The sequence below is a fragment of the Ceratotherium simum genome, chromosome 18 (assembly GCF_057802395.1).
Source record: "Ceratotherium simum simum isolate JZ-2026a chromosome 18, ASM5780239v1, whole genome shotgun sequence".
Taxonomy (NCBI): domain Eukaryota; kingdom Metazoa; phylum Chordata; class Mammalia; order Perissodactyla; family Rhinocerotidae; genus Ceratotherium; species Ceratotherium simum.
The window spans coordinates 12,290,389-12,308,708 of record NC_141917.1 but is presented as its reverse complement, the minus strand read 5'-3'; the positions used below and the strand labels follow the sequence as shown (position 1 = coordinate 12,308,708).

Sequence of the window (18,320 nt, the reverse complement as noted above, 5' to 3'; positions counted from 1 at the left end):
ACCTAGTATCCCTGTGGGTTTTAGGGCATTCGTGCAGTACAGAGAAAGGAGACTGAGGAACATTCTGTGGCTGGTCAGGAAAAAATTAATTAACTGAGAAAATGGCTGGGGCTAAAAATGAAGTCCGAGCACATCGCGGAGGAGAATGAGGCAGCTCTCCGTGCCTGTGTGCAGCCAGCTCCCACGAAGGTCTGCACTCTCGGGCACCCGGGCAAATGTGGGGCCCACTACACACTCCCCCAGCTGGTCTCTGAAGCCTTCCTCAGCCCCAGGTCACTCGAGGGGCACACATTTAAGAGGAACCAAATCGGGGTAAACACACCAGTGTCTCTGCAACTGTGATGTTCTTCCACATAAAAAGGAATGAATGAATGAATGAATGCAGTGAAAATTCTCAAACTGTCAAAGTCAACCACCTAACCTTTAAACAGATTGACGGTCTCCTTCATCTACAAGCTTCATACACACTGGAAGTTCCTATAGCGTAAATCAATGAAAACACAATGTGTTTTCACTTTTAAATAAATTTCCAAGCCTAGGGACAAGACAGACTCCATAGTTTGCTAACTGAAATGCTTTCATTGTAAGATTTTTCCTTCAACATACTGCTGTTACAAAATCCAATGAACCCAAACCGAGTCTCTGGAGGACAGCTTTTGTAAAACGCTTTCCTTACAGTTTTCCTTTCGTGACTGCTTTTTGAAAACAACAACAAAGTTGAAAAGGTGATCTAAATCATAAATATTGCTTCATGGAAAGAGTCTCTTCTGTCCTAAAAGCAAGCTAAATCTTTACAAATCCTGCTAAAGAATATTACTAGGCATGTCACATAGACAATATCAGATTACAAACGCCTGGCTCTTGCTTGGTCTCCAGTCAGGCCTGCTGTCTCCGCCCCTTTCTCTCAGTTCTCTGAATTGCTGTCCAGCTGTCGGTCCTGCCTCCCCGCAGCATCCAGGCCGCCAGGGCCACAATGCCCTCTGGGGTCCAAATGAGGAACTCCAGCCCCCACCCGCTGCACTTCCCCTCAGGAAGGTCTAGGCTGCTCCGGGGCTGCTCGCCTGCTTTCTGTCTGTCACTGCTTTTTCACAGACATCACCTTCTTCCTCTCAGCTAAGGCGTAAAAATACACAAGATAAAGAGAAGCTAACATACTAATAGTGATGAGAAAGAGAGAGTAACACACAATTATAATGCAACACAAGTGCTGTAACAGGTATAAGTGAAGAAAGTTCTAGAAAGTGTAGGGGGAACAGCTAACCCTGCCTGGGGAAGTGAAGGGAAGCAGCAAGTCTCAAGGGTGTCGGAGTGTCACAAATTCAAGGACCCTGTGCTGAAAGGGAGGGGCCTTTGAGGAGGAGACAGCACAGAGGAGGCTGGAGGGAAAGTGAGGATCAGATCGCGAGGATGCTTAAGAGTTTTAGGCTGGTCCCTCAGATACATGAAGAATCACTGATAGTTCAAAGGCAGGGGTATGACCTAATCAAATTTGTATTTCAGAAAAATAATTCTGGTGGCAGTGCCACGGGAGGCTGGGGAAACAGCTGGCAGAGGCAAAGACAAGTTAGTAGTTACGGCTTGACTCAGTTGAGTGAGGAACTTACAGTCCCGTGACACGTGCATCTGTAAACAGAAACTGCCAGGGTCAAACGTCTGCATAACATGTCTCCTTGGAAAAATAGTCTCTTTGTATACTGTAAAGTCCTTTTTAGTTATGGCATTATTAAGAGTAGGGAAAGAAGCTAGACGTGTTGGTGACAAGCGTCCCAGGCCCGCACAGCACCAGCCCCTTTGCAGAAGGGGCTGCCCGGCAGAGGACGGCGGAGCATTCCAGCCCGGGGGCTGGGGCTGCTGAGGCGCAAGCCTTGGGTTCCAGCTCTTTGCCAAATACGGCCCCTACGCTCTCGTTGTGGGCTCACCAAGTTTCCAAGTGGGAGGGAAATGTGGTTTTCCTGGAGCCAAACTTTCAAGTTACAGATGGCCTGGGTGAGGAGTAAACTGCCCAAGATCCCACAACTGGCCATGAAGTTCCTTTCCTTCAAAGAGATTTATTGGTCCCTGATTTCTGATGCCTTTAAACAAGGCAAATCAGACCCAGCCCTCTCTTAAAGTATCTCCTGGTACTCTTACTTTTTCCAGATCCTTCCTCCTAGCCTGTTTCTATAAACTTGCATGTACTTAATCCCAAATTACCTGGAAGGGCTCCTCATTTCCAATTATAAAGAGCTATGGAGAATTTCTTTTCCTTAGAAATAAGATGTAGTAAGTTGACATCCTTATTCAATTTGTAGTCCTACTGAAAACTTTAATTTTTATTATAAATCCTTTTTCTAAAAAGCTTCATAATAGTTTCTGTAATGTCAATTTATATTTCTACTAAGAATAACATATCTGCAAGGTATAATTAGTAGCAACCTATTTTTCACCTACCAAATAACACATTATCTCTTATCATGAGGTTTATCAGCAAGAGTATACCTATGACGTTAGCATTAATATTATTAAAGCCATGTTGGCTTTGGTACAGTTAAGTTCAGTATGATGTAAAATTCACTTTTATTAGTATCTGGGAGTAGTCACACAGTCTGATAAAATCAGGAGGCAGCCATGACTTTCACCACATGACAGGCTGACGTACAGAAAGGAAACCCACAGCTCTGAGCATGACGTGCAGGTCTCTATGTATAGTAAAATAGACCCGAGCTGCCTCTCTCCAAGTTAAAGGGATCTCCTTCAGCTCCTGTTTTCCCTGCTCGCATCCTAATCCACACCTCTCCCCGGCCACCCCCAACCCGCGAGGGTCCAGTCCTGACAGACACACGGCCTCCCACTGCCCCAGCAAAGGCGTGCGTGCACTCGTGTGATGAGGAAGCACAAGAAGTCTAGCTCAGTCCCCAGTCCACGCCGACCCGCTCAGTGTGAACAGGCTACGTGTCCTCACTGGCCATCTCTGGTCCGCTTTCTCACGTCACTGCCAAATCCACATTCCTTCCAAGGAGTTCAAGGACCCTTGCAGACGCGGGCTCTGCCTTTGTCTCCTGAGGCCTTACCTCTTTTACGTGGGTATGAAAGGACACTGACATGTCCAGCAGGATCTTCCGCTGCTCAACACGCCGAACAAAATCTTGTATTCGGTCTTCGAGCTGATGGGCAGCCTGATAAATCTCTTCTGGGTCACATTCCCCAGTCTGAGCCAGCTGCTCTGCTGCTTCTAGTAATTTATCCGCATTGGTGTATGTGTTCTGCACAAGAGAACATCCAGAGACAAAGGAGGTGAGTAAGAAAGAAACAGGCCAGGCTGGGAGCCATAAAACACTGCAACACAGAGGTAGCCTGTGATATTCCTGATCATTCCTGTAAATCACACAGAAAAAGTAGGATGGGAAGAGATGATTTTAGGCGTTCGATACATCTCCAGGAGCAGCCTTTTCCATCTTGATTTAGAGGGTTAAACTGAACCTCACAGCAAAGCCATGCGGAATACAGCAGGAATGGGGTGTCCCAGGGCAGCTGCTGGCTGCCCCGTGACTCATAAAGGGCTTTCAGCTTTGGCTGCTGCACGGCCAGAAGACAACATGCCGCCACAAGTGCCCACTTCACTTTTCTCCTGGTTTTATGACAGAGTGGAGAGTTCCAGTTTTGTGTCTTTCAGTATGATACAGATTTTATGATAATTCCCCAAGTGCAAGCGAAAAGGTTAAGTTGCAGACAAACATAAGTTGCTGTCTCTTTTCACATGTTTCTACTTATTGGTAATTCTGTGCTTATCTCTTTTCTACTTAACGGTACACATTTTCTGAGAAAAAGGAAATAATAACTATAACAGCTATGAAGTAGCCAGAGTTTTAAAGAGCTGAGGGCCCAGCCCCGTGGTGTAGAGGTTAAGTTCGCACGTTCCGCTGCAGGGGCCCAGGGTATGCCGGTTCGGATCCTGGGCGCGGACCTACTCACCGCTCATCAAGCCATGCTGAGATGGCGTCCCCACATAGAGCAACTAGAAGGACCTACAACTATGTACTAAGGACTTTGGGGAGAAAAAAGAAAAAGAGGAAGATTGGCAACAGATCTTAGCTCAGGGCCAATCATCCTCAAAAAACAAAAAAAAAACAAAAAAAATAAAGAACTGAAAGTGTAAACAGGTGTCTAAAATACTCTGAAAATTACTCCTGTTTTAATTCTTGATAAACTAGATGCTGCAAATGGGTTCCTCAAATAGAGAGGTATGCCAGAGACCTGACACTGCTGGAGGAACTGCTGGCAAGAGGCTCACTGACAGGGATGGGGAGCAGTGGAAGCAGCTGGAGGACTTCAGCACAGTGAAAGAACAGAATGAGGCCTTCCCAGAAGGCCCACAAAATAAGTCTGCAGTTCCCCTGCAGAAACAGGTGGAGCCCTTCCAGCCTCCTTCTCCAACATTTCAGTCCTAAAGCTGAGCAGGGTCAGCGTCTCATCAGGGAGGGTGGGTGGTGGCCCAGAGTGTGGAGAAAGGTGTTCCTGTGGGGAGTCCAAGCCTGATAGGGGACGAGGGTGCGCCTAGAATGGGCAGCCTCCCAGCTGGGAGACTGGTTACATCCAGGGGCATTAATCTACCATGTCAATACATGAAGGACAACGAGAGGCAGGGTCCTCATTTTGAAGAAAGGAGTTACAAACATGGAAAACAAGGAAACCTGAGTTAACCCTGGGGCACTAGGTTGGAAGTGGAGGTATCAACAAGAATACATGGTTTTCAACAGAAAGATGTGTAAATGCGCATGTCACACATGCACGCGCGCGCACACACTCTCACATTCTCCTTCCCTCTGTCCACTGAGAGGGCCCTGGAGCAGCAAGGGCCTGATAGCAATAAGCATGCTTAGCCCCCAAATTTCCACTTCTAAACACCATTCTCCTCTAAAGGGAACCAGGGCTCTCTGGAGACATAGCTGATTCCAGGCTTGGGGTGGGATAAAGGACAAGATGAGCCTGAAACATAATTTTGTGCTAGAAAGCAAAGAAATGCTCCAGAACAATGTGGACAGGTCGGGACACAGAAGTCACCTAGAGGAGGCTCCCACTGGCCAAATCAGGGCAATCTGAGTCAACAATGCTGATAATAGAGTATAATGCACTGAACACAATAGGAAACCATGCGTCCCCACTGACATAAATAAATAAAATTGGATGTGGAACAGAATATATGTATAATTTCAAAGTACCTTCCCATAAAGTACTTACTAATTATGAAAGGGGAAAGGCTCACTTTCCAGTGGAGAAGTTGGGCAGATACCACCTTAACCCAGCAATCAAAATGAACACCTTATGTGACAGGACAAATTAAAACTGTGTGCCACCTGGTGGGATGACATGAGAAAGACACAGCAGCACTCCGTGATAGCCCTGCCAAAGACGGATAACCAGGATCTAATCATGAGTAATCATCAGACAAACCCAAAAGGAGGGGCATTCTCCAAAATAATTAATGGACCTGAAATCTTCCAAAGTGTTAGGTCACAAAAGTCAAGGAAAGACCAAGGAACTGCTCCCAGCTCAAGGACACTGAGAGATGTGACAACTAAATGCCAGGGTGATTCTCCACTGGATCTTTAGTTATATAGGATGTCATGGGGACCGAGGGTTAGAAGGTAATCCTGTACCAATGTTAATTTCCTGATTAAGATGGTACCATTATGGTTGTGCAGCAGAATGTCCTTTGTTGGTAGGAAATACACACTAAAGTAAATGGTTTGGCGGAAAGTAAGTATTTTGTGCTGTATTTCCAACTTTACTGCAAGTTTAAAATAACTTTAAAACAGGTGTAACATACAGCATGACAGGTATGAGGCGATCTCAACAATGATGATATTGACGCCCATTTACAGAGCAAGTGTGCCTCGAATGTCAGGGGGGGAGTGGAGCAGTCCATCCTCTGCAGGCAGTAAGGAGGGGTGCAGTGTCGACAGAGAATTGAAAGTAATAAAGATCAGCTAAAAGTCGGTCTGCTGTTTACCATGCCCACACTGAACACTCCCCGCTCCCCATGTGCCACGGTTATGAGCGCTTGTTGTGACAGGTCCAAGTGGTGCTCCCTTGCACTGAGCTGTCCAATCCTAACCACAGCCCCTTTTACAGGTAAGGAAACTGAGGCCTGGAGGGCAGTCACCGGGCTCAGGGGACAAGGTGGCAGGAGGTGGAAGCAGGACTCTACCCATGTCTGTCTGACTCAGGAGCCCGGGCTTACAAACACCCACCATATTACCAGCTCGTGGGACTCCTCAGTATTTCATGTAGTATTGTTTTACAAGCCACCGTGAGGCAAGGTTCACAGTCATCTCTTTCTCTCTGTCAGTGTGAAAAACCATTTTCAGGGGACTTTTGTTTTTGGTACTATCCAAAGTCTCATGAGAATGCCCTGCACTATTAACAAAGGATCTTGCAGAAGTGACAGATATCAAAAGAATCCCTTAAAATTTATTAATTATGGCCAGACTTGGAAAATGTATATGTGTACATTTTACACATTTTTTGGAATCAATTATTTGAAAAATTTGAAAAGCACAGTCAGTTCCCAAACTGGCTGCAGAACTTAAAAGCACAGTTAAAGGGTTTTATAAATACTCAACGTGACAAAATTGGAAGCTAAGTTATAATAAATCCTGCATAGAGCAGAAACAGTGAGACTGCCCACTTCAAAAGAGCTTGTAACAACAAAAGCATGTTTTATAAATGTCCACTCTCCATCCTGTGCTACTCTGGACCTCCGTGTCCCCTACAGCGCAGTCTGGCAACCTGCCAATGATGACTGTGACAAGAAGCTCTCCATGCACACTATCAAACCACCTCAGAGATTCTGAGTGACAGGATGGAAAGACTCTCATGTCAGGCCTGAGGCCCAACACCAGTGTGTCACTGACGTCACGACCCAGACTGTCAGGCTGGAGACGATCACCCTGCCTTGTGGATGATAAAGGAGGAGTTAAACTATGAATCAGAACTCCAATAATGCAGTAATGAAGCAAAGGATGAGGATGCTATTAATAACAATAATAAAAAGTCATGACAGAAACCGCTGGAGCCAAGAGGAGACGTGACAACTAAAGGTAATGTGGCATTCTGGATGGGATCCTGGAATAGGGGAAAACTAAGGAAATCTGAATCAAGTGTGGACTTCAGTTAATAATAATATATCAATATTAGTTCATTAATTGTAACAAACGTATCATACTAATGAAAGATGTTAATAATAGGGGAAACTGGGTACAGGGTATGGGAACTCTGCATCTTCATAATTTTTCTGTAAATCTAAAACTGGTCTTAAAAAGTTTATTAAAATACATATATGTGTATGTATATATGTGTGTGTGTGTATTTACATACACACACATACATAGTAGATTTTTAAAAAACAGCTTTCACCTATGGAACAATGAGTGAGAACTTTCTGAAGATTATCTCATCTAGTCCTTCCCTCCTGAGAGGCTGGCACTCCAGCCACTCAGTGCAGCCCCAGCACAAAGGAAGCTCTCCCTGTGATGGTCAACTATTAGCATCAAGGGCTCCCACTATAGAGGTTCTGCTAACCTTTTGCCCACAGAGGTTCTCCGATCACCAGAGGCTGCACTTTGAGCTAACTTTTCTGAGTATGCTGGCTTTATGGAGATCCACGCTTACCCCTGCAGAGCCTCACCCAGGAAGCACACCTCTGCATCTCTGAGACCGAAGATCAAGGCGTTCCCAGGAAGAGAATCCTTTTGCCTGGTTTCTTTTGCCATGGAAAAAAATAGATTTCTGTGTGTTAATCAACACACCGATCATAAATGCTAACTTTGGAGCACTCACTCTGTGCCCCACAAGAGCCCTATGACATGGACACTATTTCATTCCCACTTCACAAGCGAGGAAACTGAGGCACAGAGAGGTTAGTAACTTGTCCGAGTCAGTCAGCAGAGCTGGGATTGTTCAGACAGCAAATGCCTAGGGTGGAGTTCCTCTTACAAGGGAAAATACAGTCACTTAAATTCAGACTTAAAGGGGGCAGGGAGTGTCAGGTGAGAGAGCCTGTCTTAGAGTCTGAAGAGACTGGACTCTCTTCTGCCCCTGTCCCGGGAGGCAGCTCTCTCTGGGCCTAGTTCCTGTCTGTCGGGTAACAGTCCCAGGATTAAAGGGGATAATGTAACGGCCCACCAGGGTGCGGACCAAACAGTTTCCTCTTTCTCTAGAGCAGTAAATTAAAATTGCATAACTGCTAGGACTCAGGAAACACCCAGAGCCTTTCAAGGGCGGATCAGACCTTCCTCTCCCTACAATCCTTCGCAGCTAGAGCCCAGGTTTTACCCAGGATGGCCAGAGGCTGTGTTTAGAACTTGGCAGAAAAGATGAGTTTTCTTGATCTTAGAAACGAAAGGAAAGGGGGAAAACACAAGCATTTCAAGGCCTGAATTCAGGGCATGTGAAAACTGTGAAGCATTCTGTGCATCCACATGCTCTGCACCAAGTATCCTCCTTGCAAAAGATGAATGAGTTCAGCAACGACCAGCGAGTGTGAGAACTGGCCTGCTTCTGTTTTGAACACCGAGAATGCACGTAAGGTCTCCTGCTTTCCTAAATGCCACACTTCCTTATCCTGGAAGACAAGATAATTACATGGCACATATAAAAAGTTGTTGACAGAACTGGCTTCGTGGAGAACAACTTTATGACAGGTCACATCTTTGGAAGGTAATTTGAATTCTGGGGGATAAGCAGACAGGAGAGAAGGCGGAGTGAGCACTCGCAGAGTAGGCATTTATGGGAAGATGCTATGTCAGAGATTCACTCATCACGTTCAAGAAATCTTCTGTGCTCTCAAAGCCAGCTTCTTCCGTGAACAAGAGTTTTCTGGGCTTTACTGGCTGTTGTATTCATAACTTTTTAAATCTAAAAAAGAACATTAACTTGGACAACTATTTAGAAGGTAAGAGAGAAAATGACTGTCAAAGAGCGTCTTCCTTTCCGACAGTCATTTGCAAAAAGTTTCACGTGGAAAGCATTTTACATTTCTTTTTAAAAGCTCCTGCATGAAAATGCAACAGGGCTGCATATGGTATGCCACACTCTATAAATTCATTAGCATGGATTCATTCAATAGGATATATCTACTCACAATCACTGCACAAAATAAAGAAGGAATGGATCTTCAGATTAGTCATGAGGGGGTTCTTGGCTCTGCAAAGCCGCATGCAAAGATGATCCAAGTGCTTCCTGATGTGGCTACAGCAGTGTTTGAAACAAAGCCTGACACCGGGGCTCTACAGTGGAGTCTTCTGTCCTGCAGAAGTTACACCTGGCTGTATGACTCGCTTCCACCAAGCAAACATGAGGATCTTTTCGGGTTCCTCCTTCCCAGAACACTAGACTTGTTCTATATAATAAATAATCTATATTTAGTTCTTTTTAAATGAATTCAACCGTAAGACTTGCACCACTTCCTTCTTGAATCTGTTATGTTACTTCATTATGCAGCGACTCATTATTCTGAAGAAGATGACTGTAGGAAAAACTTATTAAATTTCTAATTCAAGATCTCTAAACTAAAGACAATTTAGAATCCATTTTACAAAGGATCCTTCAAAACACAACCCCAAGAAACAAACTAACCAACCTCGAACTTAACTGTGAAAAGGAAATTTCTTCTCCCTAAACCCAAAATCTGTTTTACCTTTGTGAATATATTTCAGAAAATGCAATAAGGCTTCTTATTAAGCACCAAAGATGCCTCTGTTCCCATTTTTAAGAAGCCTCACAAGGCCATTCAGTCCAAAAAGATACATAAACCTAAAATATGAAGTTGGATCTCTGCCATAAGCACTTCTATTACAATTTGGTTTGACAGAAAGCAGACAAAGATAGAGAGGGCAGAGAAGGAACGCTGGAGAAAGTAATTCATTTCATGGGCTCATTCCTCCTGTGCCAGAGCAAGACTGGGGTCAGTCTGTTCTCTGGGAAGAGCTAGAGAGCTGTCGATGAACGATGCTACAAACACAAGTGTAATTCTGCTTCGATACCAAGGCCACAGTTTATCTAGACCAAATCCACTGCACAGGGTCTTACTCAGCCACACTCCTCAGGGAGCCACCTCACAGGCAAAACCTCTTCTGGCTTAAAATGCTATCCTCCTCCCTCCTCAAAAAATCTTTATTAAACAAAATAGAGGGGCTAGGAAGAGAAGTCCACCCTGTTTCTTCTGGTCTTACGGCCCCCTCTCCCTGTGTTACTACAATTAATCTCTAGCTAGTTCTTAGCGTATAGGGCAGTCCCTCTACCTACATCGCCTGATGATACAATATGAGGCAGAGCAAACTCCTTTTAGAACTAGCCCGAGGTCGGCCGGGGGGTGTACTCTGTAATTTCCAGGATCTGTATGCACAGGGGCTGGCGTGCACCGGATTCTAGCGCTCCGTTACCAACTACCTGGGGCCCATCACACAACAGGAGGTCGCCCTCATGTTTGTGGATGGAAAGGATCTGAGATTTTCACTCTCCAGCCATGGAGGGGAATTATGTGAGTGGCTGGGTCCCAGTTCATGACGAACTATGACAGACTCGTTGAATGCCTACTCTGAACAGTGGCAAATCGCTGCGTGCCTACTGTTTGCAGTTTTATCAGACAGAGATGTGCAAAGCTGGATAGCCTGGGACAGCAGGCAATGAGAAGGCAGAGTGGGGCCCCGTGGCTTAGCGGTTGAGTGTGTGCGCTCTGCTACTGGCGGCCCGGGTTCGGATCCCGGGCGCGCACCAACGCACCGCTTCTCTGGCCACGTTGAGGCCACGTCCCACATACAGGAACTAGAAGGATGTGCAACTATGACATACAACTATCTACTGGGGCTTTGGGGAAAAAAAAAAAAGAAGGCAGAGGAGAGTGGCAGAACACACTTTCGAAACCAACTAGTATCTAAAAAATAGAGCAGAATCAAGTGATGGTCTTCAAGAGAGGAGAGGGTCTGTCAATATTTAGTGCCAGAAGGAAAAGAACTAAGAGAGGGAGAAGCTGAAGATGTTGGAAAAGAGGCCATCCTTGAAGGGCCCAGGTCCTGGCAGTGGGGTGGGAAGGACAGTGCAGGTGGAGAGGAAAGCTGAGATACGAAGGTATGGCCGGGTTTAGGTGGAGAGCTCAAACCCAGTGGTGGGTCCACAAAGCAGAGCCCATAGAGAGAGGCTGATCTCTGCATGCGGCTCCCAGGCCCTGAAGGCCCGGTCCACGTCCAGCCTTGCAGGCCACATGGCCATGCTACCCAACAGTCCCACCTGTTGTCCCCCACGCCTGCTTCTAACATCCTCTTCTTTCTTTGTCACCAACCTGAATTTTACTAATTTGCGAGTCTTGGCTTGGACAGCAAGGACTACCAGGGAAAGCCCTCTGACAGGCGGCCATGCCTCTTCAGGAGGGGTCTGGCCTGCTGCCTACCCACCCCCTGCCCCACTCTGTGCCTGGCAGAATGCCTGACACATGGTGGGTGATTATTTGAAAACCAGAGGGAGGGAAACTGGGTGCAGATGTTTGCAAAGCGAGCAAAAGTGTTTATAATTAAGGGTTTTCTCATGCACAGTTCAAGTTTGGGCTTAAGCACTTTCGATTTCAGGGAAAGAGGGTAAGGCACCCCTTAGAATCCCAGGGAGAAGGAGCAAGAGATAAGAAAGGACTACAACTCTGCTGGGTTGGAGGCAGGAGCAGACAAGTCCCTGCCGTTCTCGAACCCGGGGTAAAAAGCGACCACAGCTCAGGGTGCCACTTTAACCCTTGGCTTGCCGTTAAGGCAGAAACGTTTCCTACAAATGAAGTGTTCTCACTCTTGCCACCCCCAGAGGACCTGTGTGAACAGCTCTGATGGTCATCTGAGACCGGAGGAAATAAGTTTCCCGTGAAAAGATAGGGCAAGGTTAGACAGTGAAGACACTTCCTTAATTTCAAACGGAAAGAACCACAGGACTTGAAGGCAGAAGGGTCAACGGGGTGCTGGACACACAGGAAGACACTGAGCAGACTATCACCCCTCATAAGAGAAAAGGCTCAGAAACCATGAGGAGGGCAAGGGCAGGCCAGCCTACAATCGTGGGGAACATGCCACTTGAGACAGGAGCCTCCCTCTCCAGAGCCCGGCTGTTTGCAGTTCCGCCTCTTAGATCCCTTGGTGCCTGAAGTCTTGGCTCATATGATCCAAATTTCCATCCATCCTCAAACCACACTGGCTACAGCAGAAGCTTATCTTATGGAAAAAATAAAGGGGCGATAAGAGCACATTTTCCACATTTCTTCTGCTATAAGAGGAAGGCAAAATATTTTCCAGCAAGCATTAAGTAGGGAGATCACCCATAATGTAGATAAGAAAAATCCAAAGATGCATCGCACTTGTGGCAAGGCTGCGGAACACACAACTTCGTCTTGTTTCTTGAGATCGAGAAAGCAGAAAGGTTGGGATTGTCATTTTTACTTTACACAGGAAGACATGTAAAGAAGGTAACTTTTTAAAGGCGTTTTCACTGAATAGGACTTAAATCAGTTTGTTTTGTTCTAGCCCATAATTCTATCCCACATTTAGTTCCCTGACTAGCATATAATGGAACCCTTTGTCATGCAAAACCTAGTGACACACCAGCCATGGTTTACTCTTGTTTATTTTTGTTTTATAGATTTTGAGACTGTACTGGTAGATGAATACTGATACTCCTCCTTTTAAAATTGAAGACTCTCTTTATTTCTAATGTTTTCAAGTCTATTTGCTTACTATTAATACTCCTACACCAGTTTTCTTTTGGTTAATATTTGCCTGGTGGATCTTTTTTCTAATACTTTATATATTTTCAAACTTCCTGGGTATTTGTGTTTTAGGTATGCTCCTCGAAAACAATACATAGTATGAATTTTAAAAGATATTCAATCAGAAAATCTTTGTCTTTTCACAGGTATTATCAATTTTGCATTTACTGTAATTACTGATATTTATGGACAAATTACTACATGTTATGCTGTGATTTCTATCATGATTTTTGTTGTTCTCATTTCTTTTGCTACCACCAGACCCATTTTTGTGAGTTTTTATTTATGCAGTTTTGTGTATTTTTTTCCCTTTCTACTTATTTGGAAGTGATGACTTCTATCCCTAGACTTGTAGTGGTCCTTCAGTACTGCTAACGTGCACACTGAATTTACAAATCTACAATACACAACCTCCTGCCACCCTTCCCAGAACACCCTTCCACGTTCCGTGTTCAAGCGGTCTAGTGCTTGAGCTCCATCATGTTTTGAACTATCCCCAAATTCACTGTCTTGTTTAAATGGTCAATCTTTTGATTTACAGACACATTTACCAACTTCTGTGCTCCTTACTGATTCTAGTCCTTTCTTCTCATATTCCCTTTTTATTCATTCAATTAATTCATTCAACAAATGTTTGCTGAATGCTTAAATATGCAGGCATTGTTCTAGGTGCTTGTGATGGAGACGTGAGCAACACAAAGTCCCTGTTCCCGCAGAGTTTAAATTATAGTGGGTGCCTCCATTATTCTTACAAAACCATATACACATACGTTAGTTCTTCTGGTAAGTACTGGGGTGGTAAACTGGCTCTGTCTTGGTCTATATGTTATCTGCACTATTGAATGACAGTTCAGCTGGGTACAGAACTCCAGGTGCACAGTTACTTTCCCTCTAGACTCGACTCCACGGTCTTCTGGGATCCGTGGTTACCGATGAACAGTTGGCTTCTTTCTAAGAATCATTCTCACAGGTGCCATTTTGGCATTTCTCTCTTCTTGTTTCTAAGGTGTTCCTGTCTTTGGTGTTCCTCAGTTTCACCATATGTCTCAGTTAGGATTTGTCCTACTAGACAACTTCTTTTTGTGTGTGTGTGTGTGTGAGGAAGACCAGCCCTGAGCTAACATCCGATGCCAATCCTCCTCTTTTTGCTGAGGAAGACTGGCCCTGGGCTGACAGCCGTGCCCATCTTCCTCTACTTTATATGGGACGCCACCATAACACGGCTTGACAAGCAGTGTGTCAGTGCATGCCGGGAATCCGGGCTGGCAAACCCCAGGCTGCCGCAGCGGAGAACTGCTTGCGCCACCAGGCCAGCCCTGACAACTCCGTTTTAAAACAACCTTTACCCTGCCTCCTATAGCTTCCATGTATATATATACATACTTGGCTCCCTGTTATTGTACTCTCTCCCTCCTTTGCTCCTCTATCTTCCAAAACACAAAACAAAACAAAAGGCACATTTACCAAACAACAAGTTGTTGGAAGGACCTGGGCCGGGTACCTTACATGATGCTACACACACATCTTCCTCTCCAGGAGCCCTTACTGGGCCAATTTTTCAGATAAGAAAGTTAACCTAAGAAATGTTGAGACTCTTCCAAAGTCACACACCAGTGAGCATTATAGCCTACGCTCGAACTCCACGAATCCAAGCTCTAACACACTACACCCCCTGCCTCCGCTTTCCCAAGCACACGTAACATATTTAAAAGAACTGGAAAAAGGGACAAGAAATGTCGGGCCCACCATTACAGAAATGCAAGGTCTATTATTCTCTGACTATGAACTGAAATTTTAGAAACTACTCAACAGACGGTGGTACAATAAATATGGCAAAAACATTCAAGACATTTTTCTGTTTCAAGAACATCACATTTTTGGAAAGGGTCAATGACTAAATCATCTGCTGCCTGGGAAATGACATCTTCACTGTGAAATCTGACCATTATCTTCTCAATCATGTGCAGACACACCTTGCTAAGGCTAACTCATCTCAGATGTGGTTAAAACTGTAATTCGAAACCCACCACACACAGGCATTTACGGGAGAAGACAGTGACAGCCATGTTTTACCTGTGCTACTTCTTCAAAATCTTCATGACGTTTCTGCAGAGCCCTGGCCCGATGAAGCGACTTCCCCACACCCGTATGCTTGCTCAGAAATGCTTCTCCATGGTTCTCAATCCAGTCCAGCACCTACGATAAAATACAGGTATACATGCCATAAAAACAATGGCTTGCCTTGTTCAATGTTTAGGGCTCTCTATTGAAGATACATTCTGTTGTCAAAACACTATAAGAAACAAAAGGCGGAGGAGAAAAAACAATTGGAAGCAATTGGATACTAATCTAGCACACCTGAGAATTACATCTTCTATCAGCCTTCCCACCATGATTTTAATCAGCTCGTACTTTAAAAGTAGAAATCTGTCTATGCATAAACATTACATGCAATACTGATTAAATCTCACCTCATTTTCTGCATGACCGAGCCTCCGAAACGGACTGGGTTTTGTATAAGACAGTGGTTATCAAGCCACAGAGGACTGTTGAACTTAACATTTTTAGAAGGCTCAAAGCTTCACAACTCAGGCAGTTCAAGTTTAACTACCGAGTTAGTGTTTTTCTGTCTCTTCTTTAGAAGACTGAAAACATATAAGTAAAACCTAAGAAAACAAAACACTTCAATGCCTCGGTCCTGGTCTTTGAGGATAATCTACTCTATAAACTAAGCTGTTGTGAAAGCTAAACATTCCATGAATTTAAGTACTTAAAAGTTCTTGCTAGTTGAAATGGACTGAAGAAAGAGGAAAAATAAAGCAGAGCAACCCAGTGTTTTAAAGTTCATAGTTGGACTGAGTAGTCCATTGGCTCTTGTACTTGAGAAATCACAAAACACTGACAATACCTAACAAAATATTTACACTACATCAAATGCACACTTTGTCTCTTTCTGATAGAGGGGTGAAAACTAAGTGAGGGATGTTTTTAGCCAAAAACCAAAAACTTTAGTGAAAGATATTGTTTCAATATTTAAACACATTTGTTAATGAGCTGCTGAAGCACCAAAGGCTGCCTCATACTTTGCATTTAGTAACTATGGTAACTATGCTATGGATCAAAACGATCTTGGATCAAAACTGGGGCACCCACAGCTCCAACAGTGGTCTAGAGGGCAACCGGGAAGCAGACCAGTCGTGGCACCCCACTAACAGCAAAATAAAAGGGGCCTGAACTCAGGGTTCATTGCTACAAAAAGGATCCCTTGCCCTTTGTTAGCTGCACTATAGAGAGGTCAGCTGTGCTGACAGATATCTAGAAAAAACGAGGCCGCTGGTGAGGGCCAGAGCCCCCTATCCTGGGACAACTGGACTTGCTCTCCATTGCTCCAAACCAGTGACCTTCAGAAGCCAAAGGTCTGACTGAGGGTCCTTTCTGCATGGGGTTTAGCAAAGTCAGCAGTAAATGTAAATAAAATGGCTTTTGAACCCGAATAAATCTCTGGTGGTCCTCTATAAAGACTCTTGTAGAATTAGCAGACGTGTGTGTGCATGTGCACGTGGGAGGGCGGGGTGGGGTGCAGGGACCACGCCTTGCAGTGGGTACTCAGCTAAAGCTACACAGTTACCTTATCACTATACTTCATTTCTGAACCTCTTTTGTCAACACCACCATTCTGCCAGTCACATCATCAGAGTCATTCTTACCGGACCCATTTGTATTCTGTCAACTCAGCCCCCCAATCCTGCAGAAAGCTCTCTTGTTTCCATCCTTCATTTCCAGCCCCCCTGAGCACATAGGGTCTAGCTGTGTGCTCTTGGGCATGTTCCTTATCCTCTCCAAGCTGCGGCTCCTCACCTGCTCAGTGGTGACAATAATGGGGGGATGGGGTCTTCAGTGAGACCTAAGTAAGCACCTGAATATCAGTGTGCCAAATACACAGCAATGTGCCGTCCCCACCCACAAACTACAACCTGTGGCAGGATTCCATCTAATTTTAAGCTCTTTGGTGGCACAGGCTATGAATATCCCATTGCTTTTTAACTAGTGCAGTTAGTATGTTATTTTTCATTCTTGAGATTAAAAAGAGAGAGTGAGCCCTTTAGTTACTATCATGAGTTAAGTAGTGCCACATTCATTGCCTGACTTCAAGGCAGACAGAAAGCTGCTGAGTTGCTGACATGACAGTCTCTTAGGACATATTACAAAACACAGGTCCCGTTCCACTCCCAAAGCAATGTCCAACGACAACTTCAAGACTTCTCAACCTCAAAGAACGGATACACTTAACAGAATGTGCCTCTGGGCACGAGGCCAATACCATGCAGAAGACAAGGATCAAATATTTTAAGTTCGAAAAGAATTTAGAGATTCCTAAGTAACACCTGTGCTACAGTCCACCTGCCTATCAGAGCTGCATGAAGGGCTAGAAGACTTTTTTTTAAATTACAACTATAGTGTACTCTGTATATTCCTCAACTTTACTGTAAAAAGAAAAATTAAACCACTGGTAAGCAGAAAACCTGATGATTACTGGTAACTCAATCCAGAATTGAAATAAAGGCACAATTTCAAAAAGTAAAAGATAAACATTATTTAGTAGAAAGGGCTGGAGAAAGCAAAATACAGTACTTTGAAAATAATAAAAATCTGTCTTTTAAGAATAAGAAAAGTATTTCAGGAAGCATAAGTTGGAAATAAAAGCTATTATGAACCAACCACTCAGGGTTATAAACGTGTTACAATTTTTCTTTTAAAGTGGTTCCTTTAGACAGAATTGTAAATACCAGGTGAATTATATTTCCAACAAACATGGAAGTAATTCAAAGCAGAGTGTAAAAATTCCAAGCACTTTTTAAAAATAGCAGCAGACAATTATGAAATCTAGCTCACATTCAAAACCAAACTCCCCTACCAGGCTTCTGCTTCTTTTACAAGTCCGAGAACACTTTCCAGATTGCCAAGGAATCCTGACTCAACAGACTTGTCCAAGGAGCATTTTAAAGACATGCTTGTGGAATCTTCTAATTTAAAACATAAAAATACTTGCAGTCAGGGGCTTCATCAATCTAGCCCAGCAGCCGCCTCCCTGACCTCACATGGCAGCGGCTGTAGCATCTCTCTGCCTTGTGACCTCAACCCCAGGCACAACAAGGCTGGACAAGGAATTGCCGCTCTGCTGTCACACTCGAGCAAAAGGGCAAAAGCCGATTCCTTCCCGCGGGCTCCCTGGTTCACGGGCCAACGCCACCTCCCTCTCCATTCAGAGGATGTGGTGCGAGCTCATTCCTCTGTACATCAGTGCCCTCTAATGGGCCACTAACACTTAAAACACAGATACCATCTCAGCATCTAAGTCAAAATGTTAGACGTGGGGGAAATCTTACAGATTGTTTAGCTCAACTCCCTGTTTGTGGTGTGATTACAGGATTGAAGGTGATGGTGGCAAGTACGACTATGTCCATTTCTTCACCACTAACTGTACTGCTGTCTGAGCACCTACTGTTGAAGCAGGCACTGACCTTGGTCTGTGCGGGCACCATGT

At 44.6% G+C, this 18,320-nt stretch overlaps 1 protein-coding gene across 3 annotated transcripts in view; it reads right to left on the bottom strand.

Moving 5' to 3' along the window:
- Nucleotides 1-18,320, bottom strand: part of TRIO (trio Rho guanine nucleotide exchange factor) — a 355,370-nt gene that overhangs the window by 159,355 nt on the left and 177,695 nt on the right. For all 3 annotated transcript variants that reach the window (XM_087443141.1, XM_087443142.1, XM_087443143.1), the window contains 2 exons: nucleotides 14,849-14,971; nucleotides 3,051-3,242 (listed from right to left, as the gene is read on the bottom strand). In XM_087443141.1, the coding sequence (XP_087299267.1) occupies nucleotides 3,051-3,242; nucleotides 14,849-14,971 (315 nt within the window). The remainder of the gene's footprint in view (nucleotides 1-3,050; nucleotides 3,243-14,848; nucleotides 14,972-18,320) is intronic.